At 32.2% G+C, this 26,818-nt stretch overlaps 4 protein-coding genes across 4 annotated transcripts; all 4 read left to right on the top strand.

Moving 5' to 3' along the window:
* Window positions 1-1,856: 1,856 nt before the first annotated feature.
* On the top strand, window positions 1,857-4,089 carry LOC114176700 (GDSL esterase/lipase At4g01130-like). The gene is made up of 5 exons (XM_028061818.1): window positions 1,857-2,169; window positions 2,754-2,963; window positions 3,047-3,201; window positions 3,292-3,562; window positions 3,640-4,089. Exons 1-5 carry the CDS (start codon window positions 1,932-1,934, stop codon window positions 3,906-3,908), a joined length of 1,143 nt encoding a protein of 380 aa, XP_027917619.1. The 5' UTR covers window positions 1,857-1,931; the 3' UTR covers window positions 3,909-4,089.
* Window positions 4,090-4,941: 852 nt separating this feature from the next.
* LOC114177489 (probable receptor-like protein kinase At5g24010) lies at window positions 4,942-7,816 on the top strand. Its single transcript, XM_028062857.1, has one exon. The coding sequence runs from the start codon at window positions 5,138-5,140 to the stop codon at window positions 7,676-7,678; it is 2,541 nt and encodes an 846-aa protein (XP_027918658.1). The 5' UTR covers window positions 4,942-5,137; the 3' UTR covers window positions 7,679-7,816.
* Window positions 7,817-11,311: 3,495 nt separating this feature from the next.
* On the top strand, window positions 11,312-14,153 carry LOC114176641 (probable receptor-like protein kinase At5g24010). Its single transcript, XM_028061751.1, has one exon. It carries the CDS (start codon window positions 11,485-11,487, stop codon window positions 13,951-13,953), a length of 2,469 nt encoding a protein of 822 aa, XP_027917552.1. The 5' UTR covers window positions 11,312-11,484; the 3' UTR covers window positions 13,954-14,153.
* An 8,743-nt stretch (window positions 14,154-22,896) lies between these two features.
* On the top strand, window positions 22,897-25,964 carry LOC114177831 (probable receptor-like protein kinase At5g24010). The gene has a single exon (XM_028063400.1). The coding sequence runs from the start codon at window positions 23,194-23,196 to the stop codon at window positions 25,738-25,740; it is 2,547 nt and encodes an 848-aa protein (XP_027919201.1). The 5' UTR covers window positions 22,897-23,193; the 3' UTR covers window positions 25,741-25,964.
* Window positions 25,965-26,818: the final 854 nt, after the last annotated feature.

The raw sequence follows: 26,818 nt of genomic DNA, 5'->3' as shown, positions 1-26,818 counted from the left end.
ATTTTCTGACATTTGTATGATTAATTATGATGAAATATTGGATTATATCTCTCTCCCAACTTGTTCACCGGAATTAAGAGAAGGAACATATTCTAATAGTTTTGTCATTTGGTTATATGAGTGTAATTGAACAAAACTTTAGCCCACATGCAAGTTTTATGTCACTATATTCATTCATTAAGATGTGTGTTTAATCGGTAAAACATAATGATTAATAGTTTTATCATTTTGTGATGTGAGTCTAATTGAGTAAGACTTTAGTCTATATGCAAGTTTTGTATCACTAGATTCATTCATCAAGACGCGTATTTACATCGGTAAAACATAATAGTATAATAGTTTTATCAGTTGGTGATGAGTCTAATTGAGTAAGACTCTAGCTCACAAGTGTTTTATGTCACTAGATTCATTAATTAAAACGTGTTTGCATCGATAAAACATAATAGTTTTGTCACTTGGTTTTATGAGCCTAATTGAGTATGACTTTGACCCACAAAAAGTTTTATGTCACTAGATTTATTTATTAAAACATGTTTCCATTGTCAAGACAATCAAATTATGACAATGAACATGTATTAAAAGAAAATTGCAGTTTCTCAAACTAAAAAGAAGGTAATTATAAGTTTTGGAAGGAGAAAGTTCTTCTCCATTTGGGTTGGGTGAATATTGATTATGCTATTAGAAAAATAGAATCACGGTTATTACTAAGACAACACTCCAGATGTTGTTAATCTCTATGAAAAGTGAAAGAGGTTAAATTGTCACCTTGTGACCTTAATAAAGACCAAGTTTTTTGTTGATATTCAGAATCTATTGATCAGTAATGTGAGAGATTTGCTAATGTTTATTGATGAACAATTCATCACATTTGATAAATCTCTTACCAACACTATATCATGTATTTTCATCCTTAAGGCTCATCGAGACTAAAGGACTAAGTGAATGTGTGATCAATAATACGCATAAGAGACATTGTGGCTTAACTAAAGAGCTTATGTTACTATATGTAATTCCCTTATAGTACATTATATTTTGTGTATTTTGCCTCATCAAGATGTTTCTTTTAAAATTGCTTATAACACATAAGGATAAGTGGTCTATTAATGAATAACTGATCATGTGTGTTCAAGAAGAGGAAAGGTTGCTATTCGAGAAAGGTCAAATGGTGAACTTGACTACTTCTCTTAAGAATAAGAAGAATCAAGTTAATCAGAAGAAAAAAATATCTACTAAACCAGTTATAAATAAAGAATCCAAGTGTTCCTTTTATAAGAGGAAGGGACACATAGAGAAGGATTGCACAAAATTTAGGAATTGGTTAGGGAAGAAAAGTAATTATTTTGCTTTGATTTGTTATGAAATCTAATATGACTTAATTAATCATCACATGTGGTGGTTTGATTCTGAAACTACAATCCAGAATATTTTTGTTATTTGTATGATGACATGTATGATAATACATGAGCAGAAACGCTTGTAAGAACATCGTCTGAATGACAAAAAATTTTATTTTTGTTGGCATTATTATTATTATTATTATTATTATTATTATATATTTTTTATTTTTTTCGTATATTACGCAATATTTTGAAATACTTTATGGTATATATAAACCATATATAAGGATATGTTATATATTTGTTTTAGAATGTTGCATATATAATCTATCTAATATTTAACAGAATAAAAGAAGTTATTCACATCAACACAGTAATACTTTTTAATTCCATATGTACTATATTGAAAATGTGGAATGTGTTTGATTTTTTTGGTAGTATTCTCCATGTGACTGATGAACATCAATTATTGTCATACATTATTGTAGAATGAATGCAGTTAAAACTGCAAATATAAACAAAACTAGAAAAGGAGAGGTCACCCTTTATTCCTCCAGCACTATCTCATTAGACAGTGTCTTTAAGCTCACAAAAATGACTTCAATGGCATCCACCAATTTCTTAGTCTTTTTTACTCTTGTATTGCTTTGCATGATCGGTTCAAGTCGCAGCAAGTGTGATTTCGAGGCCATTTTCAACTTCGGAGATTCAAATTCAGATACTGGTGGCTTTTGGGCAGCTTTTCCTTCCCAATCTGGTCCCTTTGGAATGACTTACTTCAACAAACCAGTAGGAAGAGCCACAGATGGGAGACTCATAGTTGATTTTCTTGGTAATTAATCAACTCTTTCATCTTAGTTTGGTTTAAATTTGTTCGTTTTCTTTGATTCTGTATAATATCTCTCACCTTATGAGTGTGGACATTGAAGAAAAACGAAAAAGAATGAAAAATTTAAGGAAAGATTTAAGCTTTTGGTTCTGCTCCCCTCGTTCATTAGGTGAGACCCTATCAATTTCTATAAAGGGTAAAATAAACACAATTTCACGTGACAAGGGTATGCTTAAGTCCTTTTTATATATAGAGAAAGTATTTTTTTAGTAAATAATCACTTATTGTGATTATTAACATATCTGGGTTTCTCTTTTTAGAAGCAACTTAAGTTACTTTTACAAAAATCATTTAAAAATAAATCATTTTTAACCATTGCTATTTTTTAGTACAAACAAACATAGTTAAGTTGTGGGATAATCAAACTCTCATCCCCACTGGGAAACATAGATCATCAGATTTTATATGTGGAGCCACCAGTTAATTTAGTATTCTTTTTTTCAATAAAATCTGCAATATGAGAAACCATTTTATCAGTAGTACAGAACTAATATTAGGCAAGCTATACATTGCTTTTCATTGGGCAGCTCAAGCTCTTGGATTGCCATTTTTGAGTCCATATCTGCAATCAATTGGATCTGATTATACACATGGAGCTAATTATGCTACACTGGCATCCACTGTGCTTCTACCTAATACTTCTTTGTTTGTCACTGGGATCAGTCCCTTCTCTCTTGCCATCCAACTCAACCAAATGAAGCAGTTCAAAACCAAAGTTAATCAAGTGCATGAACAAGGTACAAAATGCACAAACTTCCTAGATCCCACTCTACTTTTTAATTTCTAAGGCATTATTGTACTACTTTTGATTGTTCCTCAGGATCCAAGCTTCCTTCACCAGATATATTTGGAAAGTCTCTTTACACATTCTACATTGGCCAAAATGATTTTACTTCCAACTTAGCTTCCATTGGCATAGGTGGAGTGCAACAATACCTCCCTCAGGTTGTTTCACAAATTGCTGCTACCATTAAGGTGAGATTACCATAACAGTCAACAATAACTCAAATCTATAATCAATGAAAAAAAAGATGTATAATTGAGTTTTGCTCAATGAATTTACAGGAGTTATATAATCTTGGAGGACGTACATTTTTGGTTCTTAATCTTGCACCAGTGGGATGCTACCCTTCCTTCTTGGTCCAGCTTCCTCATAACAGTTCAGACATTGATGAGTTTGGATGCTTGGTTTCTTACAACAACGCAGTGAGGGAATACAACAATATGTTGAAACAGTCACTGAGACAAATCAGAGAAAGTCTTTCCGATGCTTCTGTCGTTTATGTGGATACTTTCACTGTTCTGCTGGAGCTCTTCCAGCATCCCACTTCTCATGGTTCAAACACAAACCCTACACTTGTTTAAGACTACCAGAATTTCTTCATTATTTTTCTGACTTTTATCTTGAAACAGGGCTTAAGTATGGTACAAAAGCTTGCTGCGGCTATGGAGGTGGTGACTACAACTTCGATCCCAGAGTTTACTGTGGCAATTCCAAAGAGATAAATGGCAGAAAAGTGACGGCAACTGCATGCAATGATCCCTACAACTACGTGAGTTGGGATGGAATTCATGCCTCAGAAGCTGCAAACAAGCTTACCACCTTTGCCATTCTTAATGGATCCTACTCCGATCCTCCTTTCCCATTTCAGGAACATTGTGATCTTCAACCTATACATTAATCCATTTCTCAATTAACAAATTATGATGGCCAAATTCTGGCACAATTGTGAAATAAATTTTTCCAAGAAATCAAATTTCTTACCACGCAAAATTTCCAAAACTGTAAGAAACAGTTTGTATTTGTAGATGCATTATCTTACAATTCAGTCAACAGTACTAATAAAGAAATTGGAATGAAAACAGGGATGAAATGAAAATAGTTGTTTTCCAGTGCCCTTGATATCCCATACGATGAATAAATAAGTTCAATTTTTTATATTATAATTTTTTTCTGAAGATGGTCCAAGTTTATGACATAACAATTTTATATTAATTTAGGTTTAGAGTTTAATGTCTATAATTTAGAATTAAAAGAATAATTTAATAATCTAATACTATTGTTTTTTTTTACTTAAAAGATACTCCAGTGTTAATATATTTTATAAATAGGGTCAATATAGTGGTTTAATAGATTGTACAAGTTTAAGTTTGAAATTTATCGTTAAACTTTTTTAGCTAAAAATAAGTTGTCTGTGCCATCTTCATGTTATTTAGAAAGATAATACACTATGCTTTTCCTTTCTCTAGTAAATCTCTTCAATGATAGGTTGATATATAAGTATTTTAAGAATTAATTATTGTTTTGTTTTGAAATAATGCTATCAGCAATAGTTTGAAGACTGTTTTCTACTTGTAGAGTCTTATTTTTAATAGTAATATTACATTTAATAGTAAATTGTTCCTTAAAACAACATATTTTAAATAAATTTAATATTTACCTTATTGAGAAAATTATTCATTTTTGCTTTGCAGACTTCAAGCATGCCACTTAGACCATTTATACTAAAGATGGATCCAAATTATTATTAGGATAGAAGATAAAGTGACATATTTTAAATGACAAACATTCATCAAAAGATTTTGTTCTATTAAATATAAAAAATAGTATGTTATAAATCACATTATTAAATGTCTTTTTATTGTTGGAGAGAATCTTGTAAGGACTCATAATTCTCAAATTTCTCGGGCAAGACTTTTCCATTTTCATTTTCATGAATGTATAATTTAGGACCCCGTTGTGAATAAATAAACATTCAGAATAAAAACAAAAGAGAAAAAATAAGAAGAAAACCCAAAGCTGCCATTAGAGAACTTGACCTGTGTCGAAGTCTTCCTCTGGTTCCAGTTCCATGCTATTCTAATCTGATACAACATCGTACGAAAAACTAAACATTGATTACCATTTTGCATGGCGACTGTTCAGCTCCACACAATTCAACACTGCTTCTGCGTGGCACTTCTTTTCCTTCTTCAGCTCTCATCACTGCAGTTCGCCTCACTCGGCTACAACGTCCCAGATAAGTACTTCATCAATTGTGGTTCAGACAACAGTGTTACCGAAAGTGGCAAGCTTTACGTTGGTGAATCAACCCCTGAAGCCGGTTTTAGCAGCAGTAACACAGAAAGGAACCAGTCATCGGTGCCTTCTCCTCTTTACCAAACAGCAAGGATTTTTCGAAGGGAATCTTGGTATAAGTTCAACATCGATACAAATGGCACCTACCTGGTACGCCTCCATTTCTTCCCTTTCACTTCCCCGAGTAATCTTTCCTCCGCCAGATTCAACGTTTCAGTTCCTGGATTCTGGTTGTTGCAAAACACTAATGGTAGAAATGATAGCAATAACAACTCTGCTTTAGTAAAAGAGTTTTTCATGGAAATCAGTACCCCCAGTATTAAAATAACTTTCAGACCTCTGGAATCATCGTTTGCGTTTGTGAATGCCATAGAACTGTTCGTACTACCCCTCCATCTCATATCCGACAACAACGTGAGGCGTTTCACTCCTACTAGGGGTACATCTTCATACAGCGGAGGTTTGTACTCTCGGGTGTTGGAGACCAAACACAGGCTTAATGTTGGTGGCCAGACAATGAAAGATATCTTATTGAGAAACTGGATTCCAGATGATATATATCTCATTTATCCGGAAAACGCCAAGAATCGTTCCCCTTACCAGGGTCAGATCGTGCCCCGTGTAGGTGATGACTCCGATGGTCCAAACGCAGCTAGTTATACTGCGCCATCTGATGTGTACGGAACTGCTAAGGAGACTAAAAACATCTCTACCAGTGCCATAGACTTTGGACTTTTCAACATAACATGGGCTCTTCCGGTGGACAACAACACAGATCATCTCCTTCGGCTTCACTTCTGTGATTATGTCAGTTCAGACGTTGGCCTTACACTGTTCGAACTTTCCATTTATGACGCCCATGTCAAGCAGCTAAATAATGACCCAAAAGTGTCTAACGAGTTGCCTGCCCCTTATTATTATGATTTCGTGTTGAACTCTGATAACTCTGGACATATTAAGGTCAGTCTAACACCTAATGAAACCGCTGACATAAAGGATGCATTTTTAAACGGGCTAGAAATAATGAAATTGATTGAATCATCAAATTCTGTTCCCCCTGACTTGGACTCCGAGTATAATCGTCTTCCTGTGTTACTGGGTTCAGTTCTCGGTGGTGTAGTCTTGGTTTCTGTTGTGGTGGTACTTGGCTTTCTTTGGCGTTTTAAAATGAACAAGGAAAAGTCCAATGAGAATTCCCACAGGTTGCCAATTCTGGATAATGGTGGACGGAGTTCTCACGGCAGATTGACTGATACAACCAATCGCGGCTCTCCCCTTCCCAACCTAAACCTAGAGCTCAAAATTCCATTGGTTGATCTTCAACTGGCAACAAAGAACTTCCACGCAAGCCAGCTAATTGGCAAGGGAGGTTTTGGCAACGTCTACAAGGGAGTCCTCGAGAATGGCATGACAGTGGCTGTGAAAAGAAGCCAGCCAGGGTCAGGTCAAGGCCTTCCAGAATTTCAGACAGAGATCATGGTTTTGTCTAAGATTCGCCACAAGCACCTTGTTTCCTTAATTGGGTATTGTGATGAGAAGTTCGAGATGATTCTGGTGTATGAATACATGGAAAAAGGGACACTCAGGGACCATTTGTATAATACAAAGTTGCCAAGCTTGTCCTGGAAGGTGAGGCTTCAAATCTGCATTGATTCTGCCAGGGGTCTCCATTATCTTCACAAAGGAGCAGCTGGGGGAATCATTCACCGTGATGTAAAGTCCACAAACATATTGCTTGATGAGAACCATGTTGCTAAAGTTGCTGATTTTGGTCTTTCAAGGTCAGGTCCTCCTGATACTCAACCTCATGTCACCACTGGTGTTAAAGGCACTTTTGGGTATCTTGATCCTGAGTATTTCAGGTCGCAACAGCTGACAGAAAAATCTGATGTCTACTCATTTGGCGTAGTTCTTTTGGAAGTTTTGTGTGCAAGAGCAGCGATTGACCCATCTCTTCCAACAGATCAGATAAACTTGGCGGAATGGGGATTGCTTTGCAAAAGCAAGGGCACACTCCAAGAGATCATCGATCCTTCCATCACGGAGCAAATTGATCAGAACTCACTCAGAAGATTTAGTGAGACGATAGAAAAATGCTTGCAAGAAGATGGTTGTGATAGGCCAACCATGGGCGATGTGTTGTGGGACTTGGAGTATGCGCTGCAGCTTCAGAAAGGTGCAAATGCAATACAGAGAGAACCGTATGAGGATAGTTCTAGTAATGTTTCTGCATCACTTCAACTGCCCAATGTTCGGCGTCTTCCTTCACTCTCGACACTGAGTGAAGCGGATGACACCATTGTGAGGGGTGAGGAATCCGATAGTGTTGTGGATTCCGTTTTCTCCCAGTTGAAGATTGATGATGCCAGATAGAAAATGTGGCACTTCAAGACAGTCATCTATTCCCAAATGTCTGGAGTAGGTTGCTTTTTACGATAGATTTTCCAACCCTTCCTTGTTGTTTAAATAACGTTAAGAAAGCAATTGTGAAACAACTTATTATTAGTCAATTTCCGTGACTGCAATAGATTATTGATTGTTCCATTTTAAACAACACTTATTTCAATGTTTTCACATGTCGATCTCACATTAACTACCTATAAAACTAATGTGATATAACACTTGTTTGAATGTTTGCGTAAGTGTATATTGTTTGACATCCTACGTGAGTTAAAAAATGAGGATTATATATATATATATATATATATATATATATATATATATATATATATATATATATATATATATATAATAAGTTTAAAGTATATTACAAACCTTTAACATTATATCTCAATTACTTTTTCAAAATATTCCGAAGTACTTAAAAAAATGTTTTCTAAAATAAAGATAAAGACTTCATTTATCGAACTAATCACTATTCAAAATTATATTAGAGATAACGGCTCTTTTTCCTGGACTACTGACCTATCTGTTCCTATCTTTGTTCACATATTTATATACAATCATCGCATAAAAACAAACAATACAAGGAAATAAGAAATAGAAGGGGTAAGCTAATGCTTTTAAAAGAATAGAAAAAAAAAACTAATTGGATAGGACAAAAGAAGATACAAAAATATTAAATAAATCTTTTATAATGACAACCCAGAAAACAAACTCAATGTTTACTATTAGGTTTTTACAAAAATTACTACTAAAGTCTCACTCATCATTACAAAGCACTTGCACATCCAACTCCTATAACAATTATACTTACACAAGTTATTTCCGGAAGATTAGTGTATTAAATGGACTCGTGAGACTCTACACCTGTCACACTTACTCCCTATATCTGAAACCATCATTAGAGAGGGATTAAGATGAAACAAAATCTAATTTAACAAGTCATGACATGGTTAACTTTACTAGCTCTATAAGTATGATCATCTTTCATATCATTTTGTTTGCCTTGTGAAGCCTCCTTCGACTCTTACCACCTACATATCATACTCTATGTGAATTAGATACTACTAGAGTCGAGATAGTCTCACTTTCGAAATCTCTTTTCAATACACTTTGACATCTTAAGTAGTGATATTTTTCCTTGAAAATATCCACTTAGAACTAAACTTTTCATTTCTAAGCCAAAGAGGACATAAACAAGTTAAACTAAAATTTAAAGTTTTTTTAAAACTCTAGACCAGCAGCTCAGTGCCTCCCCCTAACAATGTTCAGAGTAGCTCAACCGTGGACACTCAATAGAAGAAAAAAAGAATTTCTTCTAAACAATTACCTTTTTCCTTCTACCATAATATCATACTCAACTTATAAATATTATTATTTACAATAATGCCAACCTCTCTAAATTACTTTTTTTCAATAATGTTAACATCACATTTGTTCAAAACAAATACAAGAACCCATAACAGATTAACATATTAGTTTTTTTTATCATCTTAATTTCTCTCATTTTATAACACATTCAGACACTCCCTTTTCCCAATAATCATTTTCTTTTAGTACTCATCAATATAATTCTCATTCAAACCCAATTCATACCATTAAACAATTCAGTCATGTCATCACTCTACAATTCATCATCCATCAAAATATAGACTCACCTAAAACACAACACAATACTTAAAAACTCTAAAAAATTGTATCAAATCAAACTTACAAAATCATTTAAAACTTATGCAATTATAAATTTTCATTTTAAAACAATTTAAATGATAAGCTTCCCTTACCTTAAGGAAGACTCTTATCACTGTTCTCCCCCTTACACAACGTCTCCACTTAATGGTCCTATATTCATACCCCAACGACTAAAATCAACAATTGAATAATGATTTAAGGACCACACAGCTAGATGAAGATGCATATAGAAAACAGAGAAATCACATGCAATCAGAGAAAACTGTATGCACCAGAAAAAAATAGAGTTTCTCTATGGAAAGAGGAAAATTTGAACTTACCCTAATATAAAATTGATTGACTTGTATACTATAATCCTTGACACTAATCGTTTCTATGGCTTTGGATCTTCAAGAGGAAAAAAAAAATGAAGGAGGCCAATTTACTAAGAAGGAAGGAGATCGAAGACTGAGAATGAAATGGGTTTTATCTAAGGTTTATGTAAACCACTCCTGTTTTTAAAAAGGAAGACTCACTTCAAAAACTTTTAACTTTTTATTTATTTATAATATATATATATATATATATATATATATATATAATATGCTATTAATAAGGAAAACAAAGTATCAATATAATAATATAATTGTACCCTTTTTAAAATGGGTTAAGTATGCTTTTAGTCCGTGAACTTTGATCCAAAGTTGGAATTCGTCCATGTCTGAAACTTTGATATATTTTGGTCCTTAAACTTTAGAAATGAATGAATACAATCCTCCTTCTAAACCAATTACGTTAATTTTGTTTGACGTGTCAAATGTGTTTCATGTTAATATTAGAGAGTTGTTCACACCGTTTGACACATTTCCGGTTCAATATGGCTAGGAAATGCGTTCAACCCCTTAAAAAAGTTAGCATAACTGGGTTAAAATGACTATATTCATTCATTTTTAAAGTTTAGGAACCAAAATATATTAAAAGTTTCGAACATAAATGAATCTCAACTTTGAGTCAAATTTAAGAGAATAAAAACATACTTAACCCTTTTAGAATCTATATTCAGATTCCCACAATTATTTATTTTATTGTGTTTTTTTGTTCTAAATTCGATTTTGATTTTTACAATTTCAAATTGAAAATTTTCATTTATCTTTCTGGAAATTAAATCAAGAATAAAAAAATAGTTTATTTTTTTTGGATTCGCATAATCAATTTAATTAATTAATTAAATTAGATAATTTTTTTTAACTCGGGTATGATTCCTCAGATTATAGATTGATTTATTTACATTACTTAATTTTTGGTTGCTATTTCTATTTCATATTTTTCAAGTTGCGTCTTATGTTTTGGAAATCCTTAGACATTCAATTTTACTTTCTGTAAAATAATAATGTACTAAATATTAAGATAAATCGATTTAAATTGTATTTTATTTTAAAAAATAATATTTTTTATTTCAACTACTATGGTGCAAATCAACCACGATAATAAGTACAAGACAAGAAAAATCCTTGGAAGGATTACAAGATAGTTTTAATCACAATAAGTTACCGGTTAGAAAATCCACTCATTGATCATTTGTTTAGTTAATCTCACCGTGAATTTTAATGGTCCATCAATAAATCACTTGTACAAGATAGAATTTACCCTCGCAATAAAACTTTTTAGTGAGACAAATTTATAAATGGGCTATTATTGGTTGACAAAGTTTTTTAACAAAGTTTTTGACAAACTTTCTTATTTTGGTAAAATAGTATTATTTTATTATTTTATTTTAATTAAAAAATAAAAATTTAAGTTTGTTAATTCCATTTTTAGATACTTTGTTAACTTTGTCAAAAAAAGGTTTGTCAATAGGTAATTTTCCTTTATAAATATATTATAAATCATATTATTAAATGTCCTTTCATTGTTGGAATAAATGTTGAAAGGACTCGTAATTCTAAAATTTCTCTGGCAAGACTTTTCTACTTTCATTTTCATGAATGCTATAATTTGGGACACAGAACTTGACCCGTGTCGAACTCTTCCTCTGCTTGGAATTCCATGCCATTCTCGTCGGATGCAACATCATACGCAAAACTAAACCTTGATTACCATTTTGCATGGCGACTGTTCAGCTCCACAAAATTCAACACTGCTTCTGTGTGGCACTTCTTTTCCTTCTTCAGCTCTCATCACTGCAGTTCGCCTCACTCGGCTACAACGTTCCAGATAAGTACTTCATCAATTGTGGGTCAGAAAACAGTGTAACCGAAAGTGGCAAGGTCTACGTTGGTGAATCAACCCTTCAAACCAGTTTTAACAGCAGTAACACAGAAACGAATGAGTCGTCGGTGCCTTCTCCTCTTTACCAAACAGCAAGGATTTTTCGAAGGGAATCTTGGTACAAGTTCAACATCGATATAAAGGGCACCTACCTGGTACGCCTCCATTTCTTCCCTTTCTCCTCCTCGACCAATCTTTCCTCTCCCAGGTTCAACGTTTCTGTGCCTGGCTTCTGGTTGATGCAAAATTCTAATGGTAGAAATGATACCAATAGCAACTCTGCTTTAGTAAAAGAGTTTTTCATGAACATCAATACCTCAAGTATCAAAATAAGTTTCAGACCTCTGGAATCATCGTTTGCGTTTGTGAATGCCATAGAACTGTTCGTACTACCCCTCCATCTCATATCCAACGCAGTGGCGCGTTTCGCTACAATTGGGGGTACATCTCACTACAGCGGAGGTTTGTACTCTCGAGTGCTGGAGACCAAACACAGGCTTAATGTTGGTGGCCAGACAACAAAAGATATTTTATTGAGAAACTGGATTCCAGATGATACATATCTCACTTATCCGGAAAACGCCAAGAATCGTTCCGCTTACCAGGGTCAAATCGAGTACCGTGTAGATGATGACTCCGATGGTCCAAACGCAGCTAGTTATACTGCCCCATCCGAGGTGTACGGAACTGCTAAGGAGACTAGAAACATCTCTTCCACTGACGGAGACCTTGGACTTTTCAACATAACATGGGCTCTTCCGGTGGACAACAGCACAGATCATTTCCTTAGGCTTCATTTCTGTGACTATGTCAGTTCACAAGTTGGCCTAACATATTTCGATCTTTCCATTTATGACGCTCATGTCATACAGGTAAATAATGACGGAAACGTGTCTAACGAGTTGCCTGCCCCTTATTATTATGATTTCGTGGTGAAATCTGATAACTCTGGACATATTAAGGTCAGCCTAACACCTAATGGAAACGCTCCCATACCAAATGCATTTTTAAACGGGCTAGAAATAATGAAAGTGATTGAATCATCAAATTCTGTCCCCCCTGACTTGGTCGAACCCGGTTCCAAGCATAATCGTCTTCCTGTGTTGCTGGGTTCAGTTCTCGGTGGTTTAGCATTGGTATCTGTTGTGGTGCTACTTGGCCTTCTTTGGCGTTCTAAAATGAGGAAGGAAAAGCCCGTTGAAAATTCGGACTGGTTGCCAATTCTGGATAATGCTGGAGGGAGTTCTCACAGCAGATTGACTGATATAACCAGTCACAGTTCTCCCCTTCCCAACATAAACCTAGGTCTCAAAATACCCTTGATTGATCTTCAACTGGCAACAAAGAACTTCCACGCAAGTCAGCTAATTGGCAAGGGTGGTTTTGGCAACGTCTACAAGGGAGTCCTCAAGAATGGCATTACAGTGGCTGTGAAAAGAAGCCAGCCAGGGTCAGGTCAAGGCCTTCCAGAATTTCAGACAGAGATCATGGTTTTGTCTAAGATTCGCCACAAGCACCTTGTTTCCTTAATTGGATATTGTGATGAGAGGTTCGAGATGATTGTGGTCTATGAATACATGGAAAAGGGGACACTCAGGGACCATTTGTATAATACAAAGTTGCCAAGCTTGTCCTGGAAGGTGAGGCTTCAAATCTGCATTGATTCTGCCAGGGGTATTCATTACCTTCACAAAGGAGCAGCTGGGGGAATCATTCACCGTGACGTAAAGTCCACAAACATATTGCTTGATGAGAACCATGTTGCTAAAGTTGCTGATTTTGGTCTTTCAAGGTCAGGTCCTCCTGATACTCAACCTCATGTCACCACTGGTGTTAAAGGCACTTTTGGTTATCTTGATCCTGAGTATATCAGGTCGCAACAGCTGACAGAAAAATCTGATGTCTACTCATTTGGGGTAGTTCTTTTGGAAGTTTTGTGTGCAAGATCAGTGATTGACCCATCTCTTCCAACAGATCAGATAAACTTGGCGGATTGGGGATTGCTATGCAAAAACAAGGGGACACTCCAAGATATCATCGATCCTTCCATCATGGACCAAATTGATCAAAACTCACTAAGAAAATTTAGTGAGACGATAGAAAAATGCTTGCAAGAAGATGGTTGTAAGAGGCCAAGCATGGGTGATGTGTTGTGGGACTTGGAGTATGCGCTGCAGCTTCAGAGAGGGACGTATGATGATAGTTCTAGTAGTGTTTCTGCATCACTTCAACTTCCCAATGTTCGGCGTCTTCCTTCTCTCTCCACACTGAGTGAAGCAAATAATAGCATTGTGAGGGGTGATTAATCCGATAGTGCTGTAGATTACGCTTTCCCACAGTTGAAGATTGATAATCTATTCCCAAATGTTTCGGGTAGGAAGTTGCTTTTAAGATAGATATTTCAACCTCTGCTTTTCTTTTCTGTAATTTGTTGTCAGTCTATTGTTGTTTAAATAACGTTACGAAAGCAATTGTAAAATAACTTATTATTCTTAGTAAATTTCGTGCTTGCAATAAATTATTAATAAATAGTTTCATTTTATACATCACTTGTTTCATTGTTTTGTAAATGGGTATTAATGAATCACTTTTTTATACACTAATAAAAGTTATAATACATCACTTGATCAAAATAACGCAAAGAATAAATAATAAACACTAATAAACATAAATAAAATTTTAACATAGATCTTGTATCTTTTGAACTCCAATATATGTTAGATGGTGATAAAAAAAAATATTCATAGCAATTACATTAAATTTTTATATTGTAGTAAATAAAAATTATTTATACAATTATAGTGAAAAACTTAAAGTATAATTGTAATGAGTTAGAAAATAAAAAATAGGTTTAGTTATGTCTTTGGTCCCCATTTTTATAACAAAATCTAAAAAGTACAGTAACAGCGTTAATTGAGGAGCCACGCATCACTTCTTGGATTTTTTGAATTTTTTTTTGAATTTTTTATTTATTTATTTTTTTGAATTTAAAAAAAAATTGCCATGTGTCAAACGATCGTCGTGCCACGTGGCAGTGACATAGTGATGTGGCAGTGATAATGCCACATGTCAATATTATGTCAGGTGTCATCTCCTCAATCTCAATTTGGTCTTTGTATTCTAATTTTTGTCTCAATTTAGTTCCTATTTTTTTAAAAATAGTCCAATTTTTTCTCTCCACATTGAAACAAAAATTAATTTTTATATAAATATTATACAAATATTTTTATTAAATTTGATATTTTTATTCAAATTGATATTTTTATTATATATTTTTAATATAACTAAGTTTATTTAAATTTGTGTTTCACATTCAACTTTACTTAAAATTGTTTTCAAATTTTAAATTTATATATTTTTTATTGTTACATGAATTAGTTAAAATTATTTTTAAAATTTTTATAATTGTTATTTTTACATCAATTCAAACATTTGTGTACAAATTATTGAAATTTACACATTTTAAAAATATACAATTATTTGAAATATAAATTCAAATAAAAAATAATATTAAAGTATGATGTAATAAAATATTAATATAATTTATGATTTTTTTTATTAACATTATTATCTATTAACAGCTTTAAAACAAGTTTAAGTAAAGTTCAATGTAAAATATTAATTAAATAAACTTAATTTTGTTAAAAATATTTACTTGAAATATCAATTTTGATAGAAATATTTGTGTACATTTATATAGAAATTAAATTTGATTTCAATTTGGAGAGGGACAAAATTGCTCAATTTTTACAAAAATGGAACTAAATTGAGACAAAATTTAAAATAAAGAGACCAAATTGAGAAAGTGGAAATGACACCTGTCATATAAGTGACATGTGTCATTGTCACTGTCACTGTCACATCACTTTGTCACTACCACGTGGCACGACGACACGACAGCTTGACACATGGCAAATTTTTTATTTTTTAAAAAAATTCAAAAAAATAAATAAAGAATAAAAAAATTCCAAAATTCCAAAAACTGACACGTGACACCCCTTTAACGGTGTTACTGTATCACTAACGGAAGGAACCAAATTGAGACAAAAACAAATAGAGGGACCAAATTGAGATTTTGCTACGAAAATAGGGACCAAATGTATAATTAAACCTAAAAAGTAATTAGATAAGATATATTAAAATAATATTCTACATGATGAAAATAAACAAAAAATAAAAATATTAAAAAATTAACAAATGTGTGTCTTATAAACAATTTGGAGACTATTGGAATTGCACAAAGAAAAACAAATGTATAATTAAGGGTATGATAAGATGAAAAATATCTTAGAGATTTAAGAAAAAATTTCAAATATCAACATATATACTCAATGTTTAAGAAATAACAAAAATTGTTTTAGCGAAACAAAAAAGTTCTTCAAATGAAACAAAAATTAATAATAATAAGTATTTTTTTATATTACCTAGTAAATGAAATGTTTATAATATTAAACACTCAAATTAAGAGTATTAAACATTCTCATGTGAAAGAAAAATATACAATAAATAGAAATATTAAAAAATAATAGAAATATTCAAATGTTAGAAATACATTTTTTTATTGACATACATCATTTTAACATAATTACATAAAGATTATGATAAGATAAAAAATATATTGGAGATGCGAATGAGTTTCATAACAAACCAAATAATTAAAAGAAATAAAAAATGGAAAGTGTATATATATATATATATATATATATATATATATATATATATATATATATATATATATAGTTACTTAATTAATTGTGAATATTTTAATAATTTAAACGAGGATAGAGATATGGCGCGGACGGGTATTATGGCGGGGATATTTATATCCCCATCCCCATACCCATACCCATACCCAATTGAAAAAATCGGGGATTTCCCATACCCATATCCATACCCAGTCAATGCAGGGATTCCCCGCCCGTCAAAACGGAGACGGGTTCGGGTAATACCCACGGGGACAGGTTTATTTGCCATCTCTAATTTTATTATTATTAATTTTTGTTTCATTTGAAAAACTATTTTGTTTCGCTAAAATAATTTTCATTATCTCTTAACCATCGACTTAGTTGACATTTAAAAACTTTTCTTAGATCTCTAAGATATTTTTCATCTTATCATACTCTTAATTATATATTTATTTTCTTTTCTGTGATTTCATTCAATGGTGTCTCAAGTTATTTATTCAATGGTCTCTCCAAGCTTTTGTAAGACACATTTATTTTTTTAAATATTTTTATTTGCTATTTATTTTTATCATTTAGCATACTATTTTGATATTTTTTTATATAATTATTTTATTTACTAAATCATCATTATACTTGTAATTATATCCCTATAATTGTATAAATAAGTTTCATTTACTATAATATAATAATTTAATGTAATTGATATGAATTTTGTTTATTTCCAGCCAACATATATTGAAGTTTAAAAGATGAAAAATTCATTTTAAAATTACAAATCTATTATTATTAGTTTAATCTTTGTTCTATTCTATGTGTGATTTTGATCAAGTGATTTATTATAACTTTAATTAGTTATAAAAAAAGAGATTTCATTAGAATTTAAAAGATTTAAGTAAATCGACATTTAAAATATTTTTAATTTGAATATTTTTTTCTTTTTATATTTTTTAAAAATTTTATCAAATAGGTTTCATAACATTTGTAAATTTAGTAAATGTTTTGGTTCTCATAAAATTTTATTTGTTATTTTAATTTGAAATGTATAAAATTATAATTTCTTTCTAAATATATGAAATTGAAGAAGCAACTCTCCTTTTAATATTGAATATTTTATAATATTATGTTTCCTTCACCATAATTTTGTATTATTTTATAAAAATTAATTAATTGATATTGAAATAGTAAGAAAGCGTGTATCAATAGGGATGGCAAAGTGGCAGGTGGGGACAGGTTTCGCTATCTCATATCCATCCCCGTAGAAAAAATCTATCCTCATCCACAAACCTAACGGGTATCAAACTTGTGTCCCATCCCCATCCCCACCGGTTAAACAGGTATAATCTTGTACCCATATCCGTACCTGTTTTCTTACTACTCCAATATTAGTTTTAATTAATTTTTATAAAATAATAAAAAATTACAGTAAAGGAAACATAATATTATCAAATATTCAATATTAGATTATGGTTGTTTCTTCGATATCAAATACTTTGAAATAAATTATAATTGTTTACATTTTATATTAGAATACCAAATAAAATTTCATGAGAACCAAAATATTTATTAAATTTATAAACTGCAAACATTAATGAAACCTAGTTGATAAAATTTAAAAATATAAAAGGAAAACAAATATTCAAATTAAAATATATTTTAAATGTTTGTTTACTTCAATTTTAAAATTGTAATGAATCTCTTTTTTATACACAAATAAAATTTATAATACATCACTTGATCAAAATGATGCAAAGAACAAATAATAAACATAATAATAAAATTTTAGCATAGATCTTGTATCTTTTGAACTTCAAGGTATGTTGATGGTGATAAAAAAATATTCATGGCAATTACATTAAATTTTTATATTGTAGTAAATAAAATTTATTTATACAATTATAGTGAAAAATTACAGTATGATTGATAATGAGTTAGAAAATAAAAAATAATTAGAAAAAATATATCGAAATAATATTGTACATGATGAAAATAACAAAAAAATAAAAATATTAACAAATTAACAAATGTGTGTCTTAAAAACAATTTGAGAGACTATTGAAAGAAATCGCACAAAGAAAAACAAATGTATAATTAAGGGTATGATAAGATGAAAAATACCTTAGACATCTAAGAAAATTTTTCAAATATCAACATATATACATACTCAATGGTTGAGAAATAACGCAAATTGTTTTAACGAAACAAAAGTTCTTCAAATGAAACAAAAATTAATAATAATAAGTAATTTTTTATATTACCTAGTAAATGAAATGTTTATGCTATTAAACACTTAAATTGAGAATATTAAACATTCTCATGTGAAAGAAAAATATAAAATAAATAAAAATAATAAAAAATAATAAAAATATTCAAATGTGTGACATGAATTTTTTTTAATTCACATACATCATTTTAACATAATTATATAAAGGTTATGATAAGATGAAAAATATATTAGAGATGCGAATGAGTTTCATGACAAACAAAATAATTAGAAGAAATAAAAAATAGAAATATATATATATATATATATATATATATATATATATATATATATATAATTATGAATATTTTAATAATTTAAACGAAGACGGAGATATGACGGAGACGAGTATTATGGCGAGGATATGTACATCCCCATACCCAATTGAAAAAGTTGGGGATTCCCCATACCAATACTCATACCCAGTCAATGCAGGGATTCCCCGTCAACACGAGGACGAGTTCGGACAATACCCACGAAGACAAGTTTATTTGTCATCTCTAGGTACAAGTATATACTTGTTACCTAGTGGAGACGAGGATGAAACAAAAATTTGATATCCGTTGAGTTTGGGTATGGATATAGAGATTAATTTTTTCTTTGGGGATTGGTATGAGACCAAGAAACCCGTCCCTACCTTGTCTCGTCGTTTACGTTTTGAAGATTGTAATTGAATAATTATAATTAAATTTTTAAAATGTAAATTAAAATATTTAAAAAAAAATCAAAGTACTTAATAAAATATTAATGTAAATTAATTTGGTCTTTTAAAAAATAAATTTAAAATAATTGTGCCAAAATATATATTTTAAAAAATTAACCTTTTACAAAGGTTTAAATAAAAAAAATAGAAATGTATCCAAATTTTAAATGATTATTTCATGATTAATATTTCTTTTATTAGTAATTTTCTTTTAGTCACTTGAATTTAAAAAAAGTACTTAAATAAATTTTATTACTATTTATTGGCGGTGGTTGGTAGGTATCCATGAGTCAGATACCATGATACTCTTATATGTTCTAAATGAGTAATTAAATACTTGTATCCATTATTCCTGAATATTCATTGAATATATCCATTTAATATCTATCATGGATTTTACACACAAATATTTACGGGTACAATTTTTGTTGACATTCGGTAAAGTGAATATTGTTTGAGTATGTAATTAATTATTGATTTTTTTTTCAACTTTTTTCTTGTTTTTAACTTATTATTTGAAACGAAAAAGAATCTGGGACATATTGACCAAATAATTGGTCTAGTACTAGATGTAGCCTTTCTTCCGGTAAGATGCATAATATTTACAATGTTCTAATAGTTAAGGGTTGAAATATTGTTGGTCAACAAATTAATGTGACTTGTGAAGTACAATAATTATTAGGAAATAATTGAGTTAAGGTTGTATCTATGAGTGCTACAAATGGTCTAATGAATATTCAAGAAACACAAATCTCGCTACGATAGATTTTAACCAATGACTTTGTTACTAAATTACAAAATGAACTTAAGTCTAATTCAACCCCACAAAACTACTTTTTAAAGTGAGATTTGCATACACTTATACAATGGCGAACCTTAGTTAAGTGATAAGGGAGTCATGCCAACCAATTTGTTTATATATATATATATATATATATGTATGTATGTATGTATATATATATATATATATATATATATAGATAGATAGATAGATAGATAGATAGATAATTCTTTTTAATTTTAATGTATTTTATGCATTGATACCTTTAAAACTTTTATACATTTATCTTGGATTTAAGTATGCCTTTAGTATCGAAGTTTTAACACAAAATTGAAATCCGTCTATGTCCAAAATTTTAACATTTTATTTTACTAAATTTAAAGAATGAATGGATATAATTTTTTTATTCCAATTAGGTTAAACATTTTTAAAGTGTCAAATGCATTTCATGTTATCATTTGAATTGTTTATATTGTCAAACATGTCTTAGCTTTAATATCTGCTAGAAACGTGTTTGACGTGTCAAGAAAGTTTAACCCAATTGGGTTAAAGGACTAGATTCATACATTTGTAAAGTTTGCATATTAAAATGTATCAAAGTTTTGAACGGTGGCAAATTTCAATTTGGCATCAAAATTCAGGATCTAAAAACATACTTAACATTTTATTTTGGCACTCCTTAAATTTTATCTAAACATCCGGTACTACACTTATATATTATGAAATTGTCTTATCTCTAGTTGATGTACGACTTCTAACATATTAGTCTCTTATATGGATAAATTCAAGTCTCCAAGTCATCAACCAATCTTTATTTTGAAACTTTTTATTTTCTCTTTCCACTCCAAGATCCCAAAGTCCCAATATGATCAATGGTAAACAGATAATGATTTTGTCCCAAATTCGTGAGAGAGGCACCTTGTTTCCTTAATAACGTACTGAGAGGAAAGCTTTTAGGTAATATTGGTTTAGGAATATATGGTAAAAGGGACACTCTTTGTGCAAAAACAAATTTGTCAAGCTTGTCTCAGAAGCAGAGGCTTAAAATTTGTCAAGGACAGGTACTATTGATGATCAACCATATGTCACCATTGTTGTTAAAGGCACCTTCAAAGACAGGAATTAGACCATCTATTTTGAGATGTTAAAATGAATTTAAAAATTTAAATCGAATTCAATTGAAAAAGTTGAAGAATAATCTAAGTTAAATTAATCCGATTTACTTAAGAGGAAAGTCAAGTGAGTTTCAATTGCGAGTTTCTACATTAAAGAAATGAAATACTGAATTGAAGAGATTAAGCCTTTGATATTGATTAATTATTTAAATATTTTAATGTCATTATATTATTGAGGAAAAATGTTATTGATTTTTATTTTTTTAATTTAATTAGTCAATTTATTTAATTCATGCTGTGATTTGAGCCGAATTAATAATTTTTTGACTTATTATAAAATTAATCGAATTAAGCTGATCCAATCCGATTGGTTCATAAACCCTATCTTAGAGTATCATTTTGAACTATTCTATATTTTTGTTAATTTTTAAAATCTTTTACTTCGTTTTTTATTACTAATTTGCTTAAGTTTGTCTCGAAGACAACCTTGCATCAACTTATTCGTTAACTTGGTCATGCGGAAAACTCGCATCAGGAAAAAAAAATTGTAACACACGCTCCATATGCAATTTTGTTTTTATTTTAATTCATTTTATAATGGCTATTTTTTTATCTTTATATTAATAAAAAGGATTAGGAACCTCATGATAGTATTTTATTTATATTTTTATAACTTCTAACAAATGGAAAGTAGATAATAACAAAGATAATAATATAACAAGAAAACAATATAAAACAAAAAGACAAAGGAGCAACTATCATGTTTCTAATCTCAACCAAAATTAGGTATCCCTGAAGGGTGAATGAGTAACTTTTCAGACTTAATTAGATATTTAACCCTTTAAATTTGTAAATCCGATTTTGGCATTTTAAAGTTAAAAAACATTTTAGTCTTTTTTTTTAAATATTATTTCAATTCCTCAACTTTGCTTTACAACAAAAAAAAATGTTTTAAATAACATTTTAGTCCCCCATAGTTAATATTCATAGACTATTTTTTTTTTAAATTAAGGAACTTTTCTTTTTTAATTTTAGAGATGAAAATTATATTAACTTTCAGTTTAAACTAAAAATAGGATTAATTTTTTTATTAAATTCCAATCATACCGGAATACCAAATGTTTTACTGGATGAAAAAAAAATTAATAAATTATTTTTCTAAATATGCTTAACTATGCTGAACAAAACATGAGGCGGTCCAGTTGGTCCAAGCATTATGTATAACCTTCGTTTTTTTCTGCATGTAACTTTATTTTTATTCTTAAATAAGACAAGTGTATTAAATTAATTATATATATATATATATATATATATATATATATATCATACAGTAAGCCTAATAAAACACAGAAAACAATAATTTGCAAATCAACCATGTACTTTTTTCCCTTTTGCAAATCTTTTGTGCAATTATATTTTAACGAATAAACAAATAATTTTTTAAGATAACACGTTTTCTCTTTCGTTTTTTTTAGTTTACTTATTTACCTCACACCTTAACAGTGACATTTCTTTTGGAATTTTAGACTTATGATGTATTCAAGAGAATCAGGACAAAATAGGTGGCAGTGGACCATTGGAAAATTTTTATCATTCGGGAGAGATATCTGTACTCTATTACCTTGTGGCATTATTAACCCTTTGTAGTTGCTTCAGTGCAATATTTAATTATTTATTACAACAGTAAGTATCCATGCATGCGCCCTTCGGCAATTGCTTGAAGACAAAAGTAATGGAAAGTTTCAAACCAAGCATCTCAACGTCAACCATACTTCTCAATCTTCTTTTTCACGGCCCTAATAGTTCCGGTAGTTGATAAATCCACTTCACAATTAAAAAAAGGGAAAAAAAGAGGAAATAAGAAGAAAAATCAAAGCTGACGCCTTGACCTGTGCTGAAGTCTTCCTCCCATTTGAGTCCCGTGTTCATTCAAGTCCACATACTCTAGTTTCAAAAGATGCAATAATCATAGCAGATACTAAGCCCCAATCACCATATTTCCATGGAGATTCCTAAGCTCCAAATAATTCAACACTCTCGCTGTATACCACTTCTTTTCCTTCTTCAGCTCTTATCACTGCAGTTCTCCTCACTCGGCTACAACGTCCCAGATAACTACTTCATCAATTGTGGGTCAGGCAACAGTGTTACTGATAGTGGCAAGGCTTACGTTGCTGAATCAACCCTTCAAACCAGTTTTAACAGCAGTAACACAGAAACGAATCAGTCATCGGTGCCTTCTCCTCTTTACCAAACAGCAAGGATTTTTCGAAGTGATTCTTGGTATAAGTTCAACATCGATACAAATGGCACCTACCTGGTACGCCTCCATTTCTTCCCTTTCTCTTCCCCGAGTAATCTTTCCTCTGCCAGATTCAACGTTTCAGTTCCTGGCTTCTGGTTGTTGCAAAACTTTAATGGTAGAAATGACAGCAATAACAACTCTGCTTTAGTAAAAGAGTTTTTCATGGAAATCAGTACCCCCAGTATCAAAATAACTTTCAGACCTCTGGAATCATCGTTTGCGTTTGTGAATGCCATAGAACTGTTCGTACTACCCCTCCATCTCATATCCAACAAAGTGGCGCGTTTCGCTCCAATTGGAGGTACATCTCCCCTCAACGGAGGTTTGTACTCTCGGGTGTTGGAGACCAAACACAGACTTAATGTTGGTGGCGAAACTACCAAAGATATTCTATTGAGAAACTGGATTCCTGATGATATATATCTCACTTATCCGGAAAACGCCAAGAATCGTTCCCCTTACCAGGGTCAAATCGTGCCCCGTGTAGGTGATGACGCCGATGGTCCAAACGCAACTAGTTATACTGCGCCATCCGAGGTGTACGGAACTGCTAAGGAGACTAGAAACATCTCTTCCACTGACGGAGACCTTGGACTTTTCAACATAACATGGGCTCTTCCGGTGGACAACAGCACAGATCATTTCCTTAGGCTTCATTTCTGTGACTATGTCAGTTCACAAGTTGGCCTAACATATTTCGATCTTTCCATTTATGACGCTCATGTCATACAGGTAAATAATGACGGAAACGTGTCTAACGAGTTGCCTGCCCCTTATTATTATGATTTCGTGGTGAAATCTGATAACTCTGGACATATTAAGGTCAGCCTAACACCAAATGGAACCGCTGACATAAAGGATGCATTTTTAAACGGGCTAGAAATAATGAAAGTGATTGAATCATCAAATTCTGTCCCTCCTGACTTGGTGGAACCCGGTTCCAAGCATAATCGTCTTCCTGTGTTGCTGGGTTCAGTTCTCGGTGGTTTAGTATTGGTATTTGTTGTGGTGCTACTTGGCTTTCTTTGGCGTTCTAAAATGAGGAAGGAAAAGCCCGTTGAGAATTCGGACTGGTTGCCAATCCCCGTTAATGCTGGAGGGAGTTCTCACAGCAGATTGACTGATATAACCAGTCACGGTTCTCCCCTTCCCAACATAAACCTAGGTCTCAAAATACCCTTGATTGATCTTCAACTGGCAACAAAGAACTTCCACGCAAGTCAGTTAATTGGCAAGGGTGGTTTTGGCAACGTCTACAAGGGAGTCCTCAAGAATGGCATGACAGTGGCTGTGAAAAGAAGCCAGCCAGGGTCAGGTCAAGGCCTTCCAGAATTTCAGACAGAGATCATGGTTTTGTCTAAGATTCGCCACAAGCACCTTGTTTCCTTAATTGGATATTGTGATGAGAGGTTCGAGATGATTCTGGTGTATGAATATATGGAAAAAGGGACACTCAGGGACCATTTGTATAATACAAAGTTGCCAAGCTTGTCCTGGAAGGTGAGGCTTCAAATTTGCATTGATTCTGCGAGGGGTCTTCATTACCTTCACAAAGGAGCAGCTGGGGGAATCATTCACCGTGACGTAAAGTCCACAAACATATTGCTTGATGAGAACCATGTTGCTAAAGTTGCTGATTTTGGTCTTTCAAGGTCAGGTCCTCCTGATACTCAACCTCATGTCACCACTGGTGTTAAAGGCACTTTTGGGTATCTTGATCCTGAGTATTTCAGGTCGCAACAGCTGACAGAAAAATCTGATGTCTATTCATTTGGAGTAGTTCTTTTGGAAGTGTTGTGTGCAAGAGCAGTGATTGACCCAACTCTTCCAAGAGATCAGATAAACTTGGCAGAATGGGGATTGCTTTGCAAAACCAAGGGGATACTCCAAGAGATCATCGATCCTTCCATCAAGTACCAAATTGATCAAAACTCACTCAGAAAATTTAGTGAGACGATAGAAAAATGCTTGCAAGAAGATGGTTCTGATAGGCCAACCATGGGCGATGTGTTGTGGGACTTGGAGTATGCGCTGCAGCTTCAGAAAGGTGCAAATGCAATTCAGACAGACCCGTATGAGGATAGTTCAAGTAGTGTTTCTGCATCACTTCAACTGCCCAATGTTCGGCGTCTTCCTTCACTCTCCACACTGAGTGAAGCGGATGATACCATTGTGAGGGGTGATGAATCCGATAGTGTTGTGGATTCCGTTTTCTCCCAGTTGAAGATTGATGATGCCAGATAGAGTATCGAGCACTTCAAGGCAGTCATCAATTCCCAAATGTCTTGAGTATGTAGCTGCTTTTATGATAGATTTTTCAACCTTTCTTTTGTTTTTTTTTTCTGTAGTTTTTGTTGTCAGTCTATTGTGGTTTAAATAACGTTATGAAAGCAATTGTAAAATCATTGATTATTAGTCCATTCCTATGCTGGCAATAAATTATTGATAAATAGTTCAATTTCATACCACACTTGTTTGCACTAGTGGATATACCATAGACTGCGGCTAACCATGCTATATTAAATACACGCTTTCGTTTTTTCATTATCCCTTTTCGGGTTTCAATGCCATATAAATCAGCTTGTACAGGAAGAAGAGAGTGGCACTGATGCCCTAGCAGCTAGTGAACATACCTCCCTGTCTTAAATGAATAAAAATTGGATACTGTTTATGTGAAAAAAAAAAAAAACTTTGACAGTAATTCTAGAATTAAAAAGGCATTCGTGCATGGGCTTGAAAGAATGGATTTCATGGTTGTTCTAGCAAAAAAAAGTAGTCACTTTAAGTAACAGCGTTTAAAGTGAAACCTTCTAAAATGATGATGATCCCACAGATATGTCTAATTCCCTCTAGAGATATGGTTCTTGTAAGACAAGGCTTTACGTGATCTTGGATCTTAACTTCTAAGTTAGATTTATGGGGTGAAATCCTAGTAAATACTGCGCATGTCTCAGTTATACTTTATATATTCCTATATGTTGGGTTTGTGTGGATAGTCCCTTTGGCCAAGACTTTATCATCACCTAATACTTGATCTTATGTGTCTTTCTATTACCGATCATGCGGTTGATCATTTATCTTATGCGTGAAAAACTCTATCGAAACAATGGTCATTTCTTCCTGTCCACTAAAAAATCAAGTCATACTCCTTTTTATTCCAAAGAAGGTAATACGTGACCGACATCACTGTTGCACTCAGTTCATACAAAGAGATTATTTGAAGTAAAACAAAAGATGGGGTTCCTATTGAGTTAAAAATCCAGAAAAACGGAAGCCTGCTGAAACATTTTACTATATGGCACAACCAATTAAAATAGTAGAT

The sequence above is a fragment of the Vigna unguiculata genome, chromosome 3 (genome assembly GCF_004118075.2).
Source record: "Vigna unguiculata cultivar IT97K-499-35 chromosome 3, ASM411807v1, whole genome shotgun sequence".
Lineage (NCBI taxonomy): Eukaryota > Viridiplantae > Streptophyta > Magnoliopsida > Fabales > Fabaceae > Vigna > Vigna unguiculata.
The sequence above is the reverse complement of the archived record's forward strand: the minus strand, read 5'-3'. Positions and strand labels throughout refer to the sequence as shown.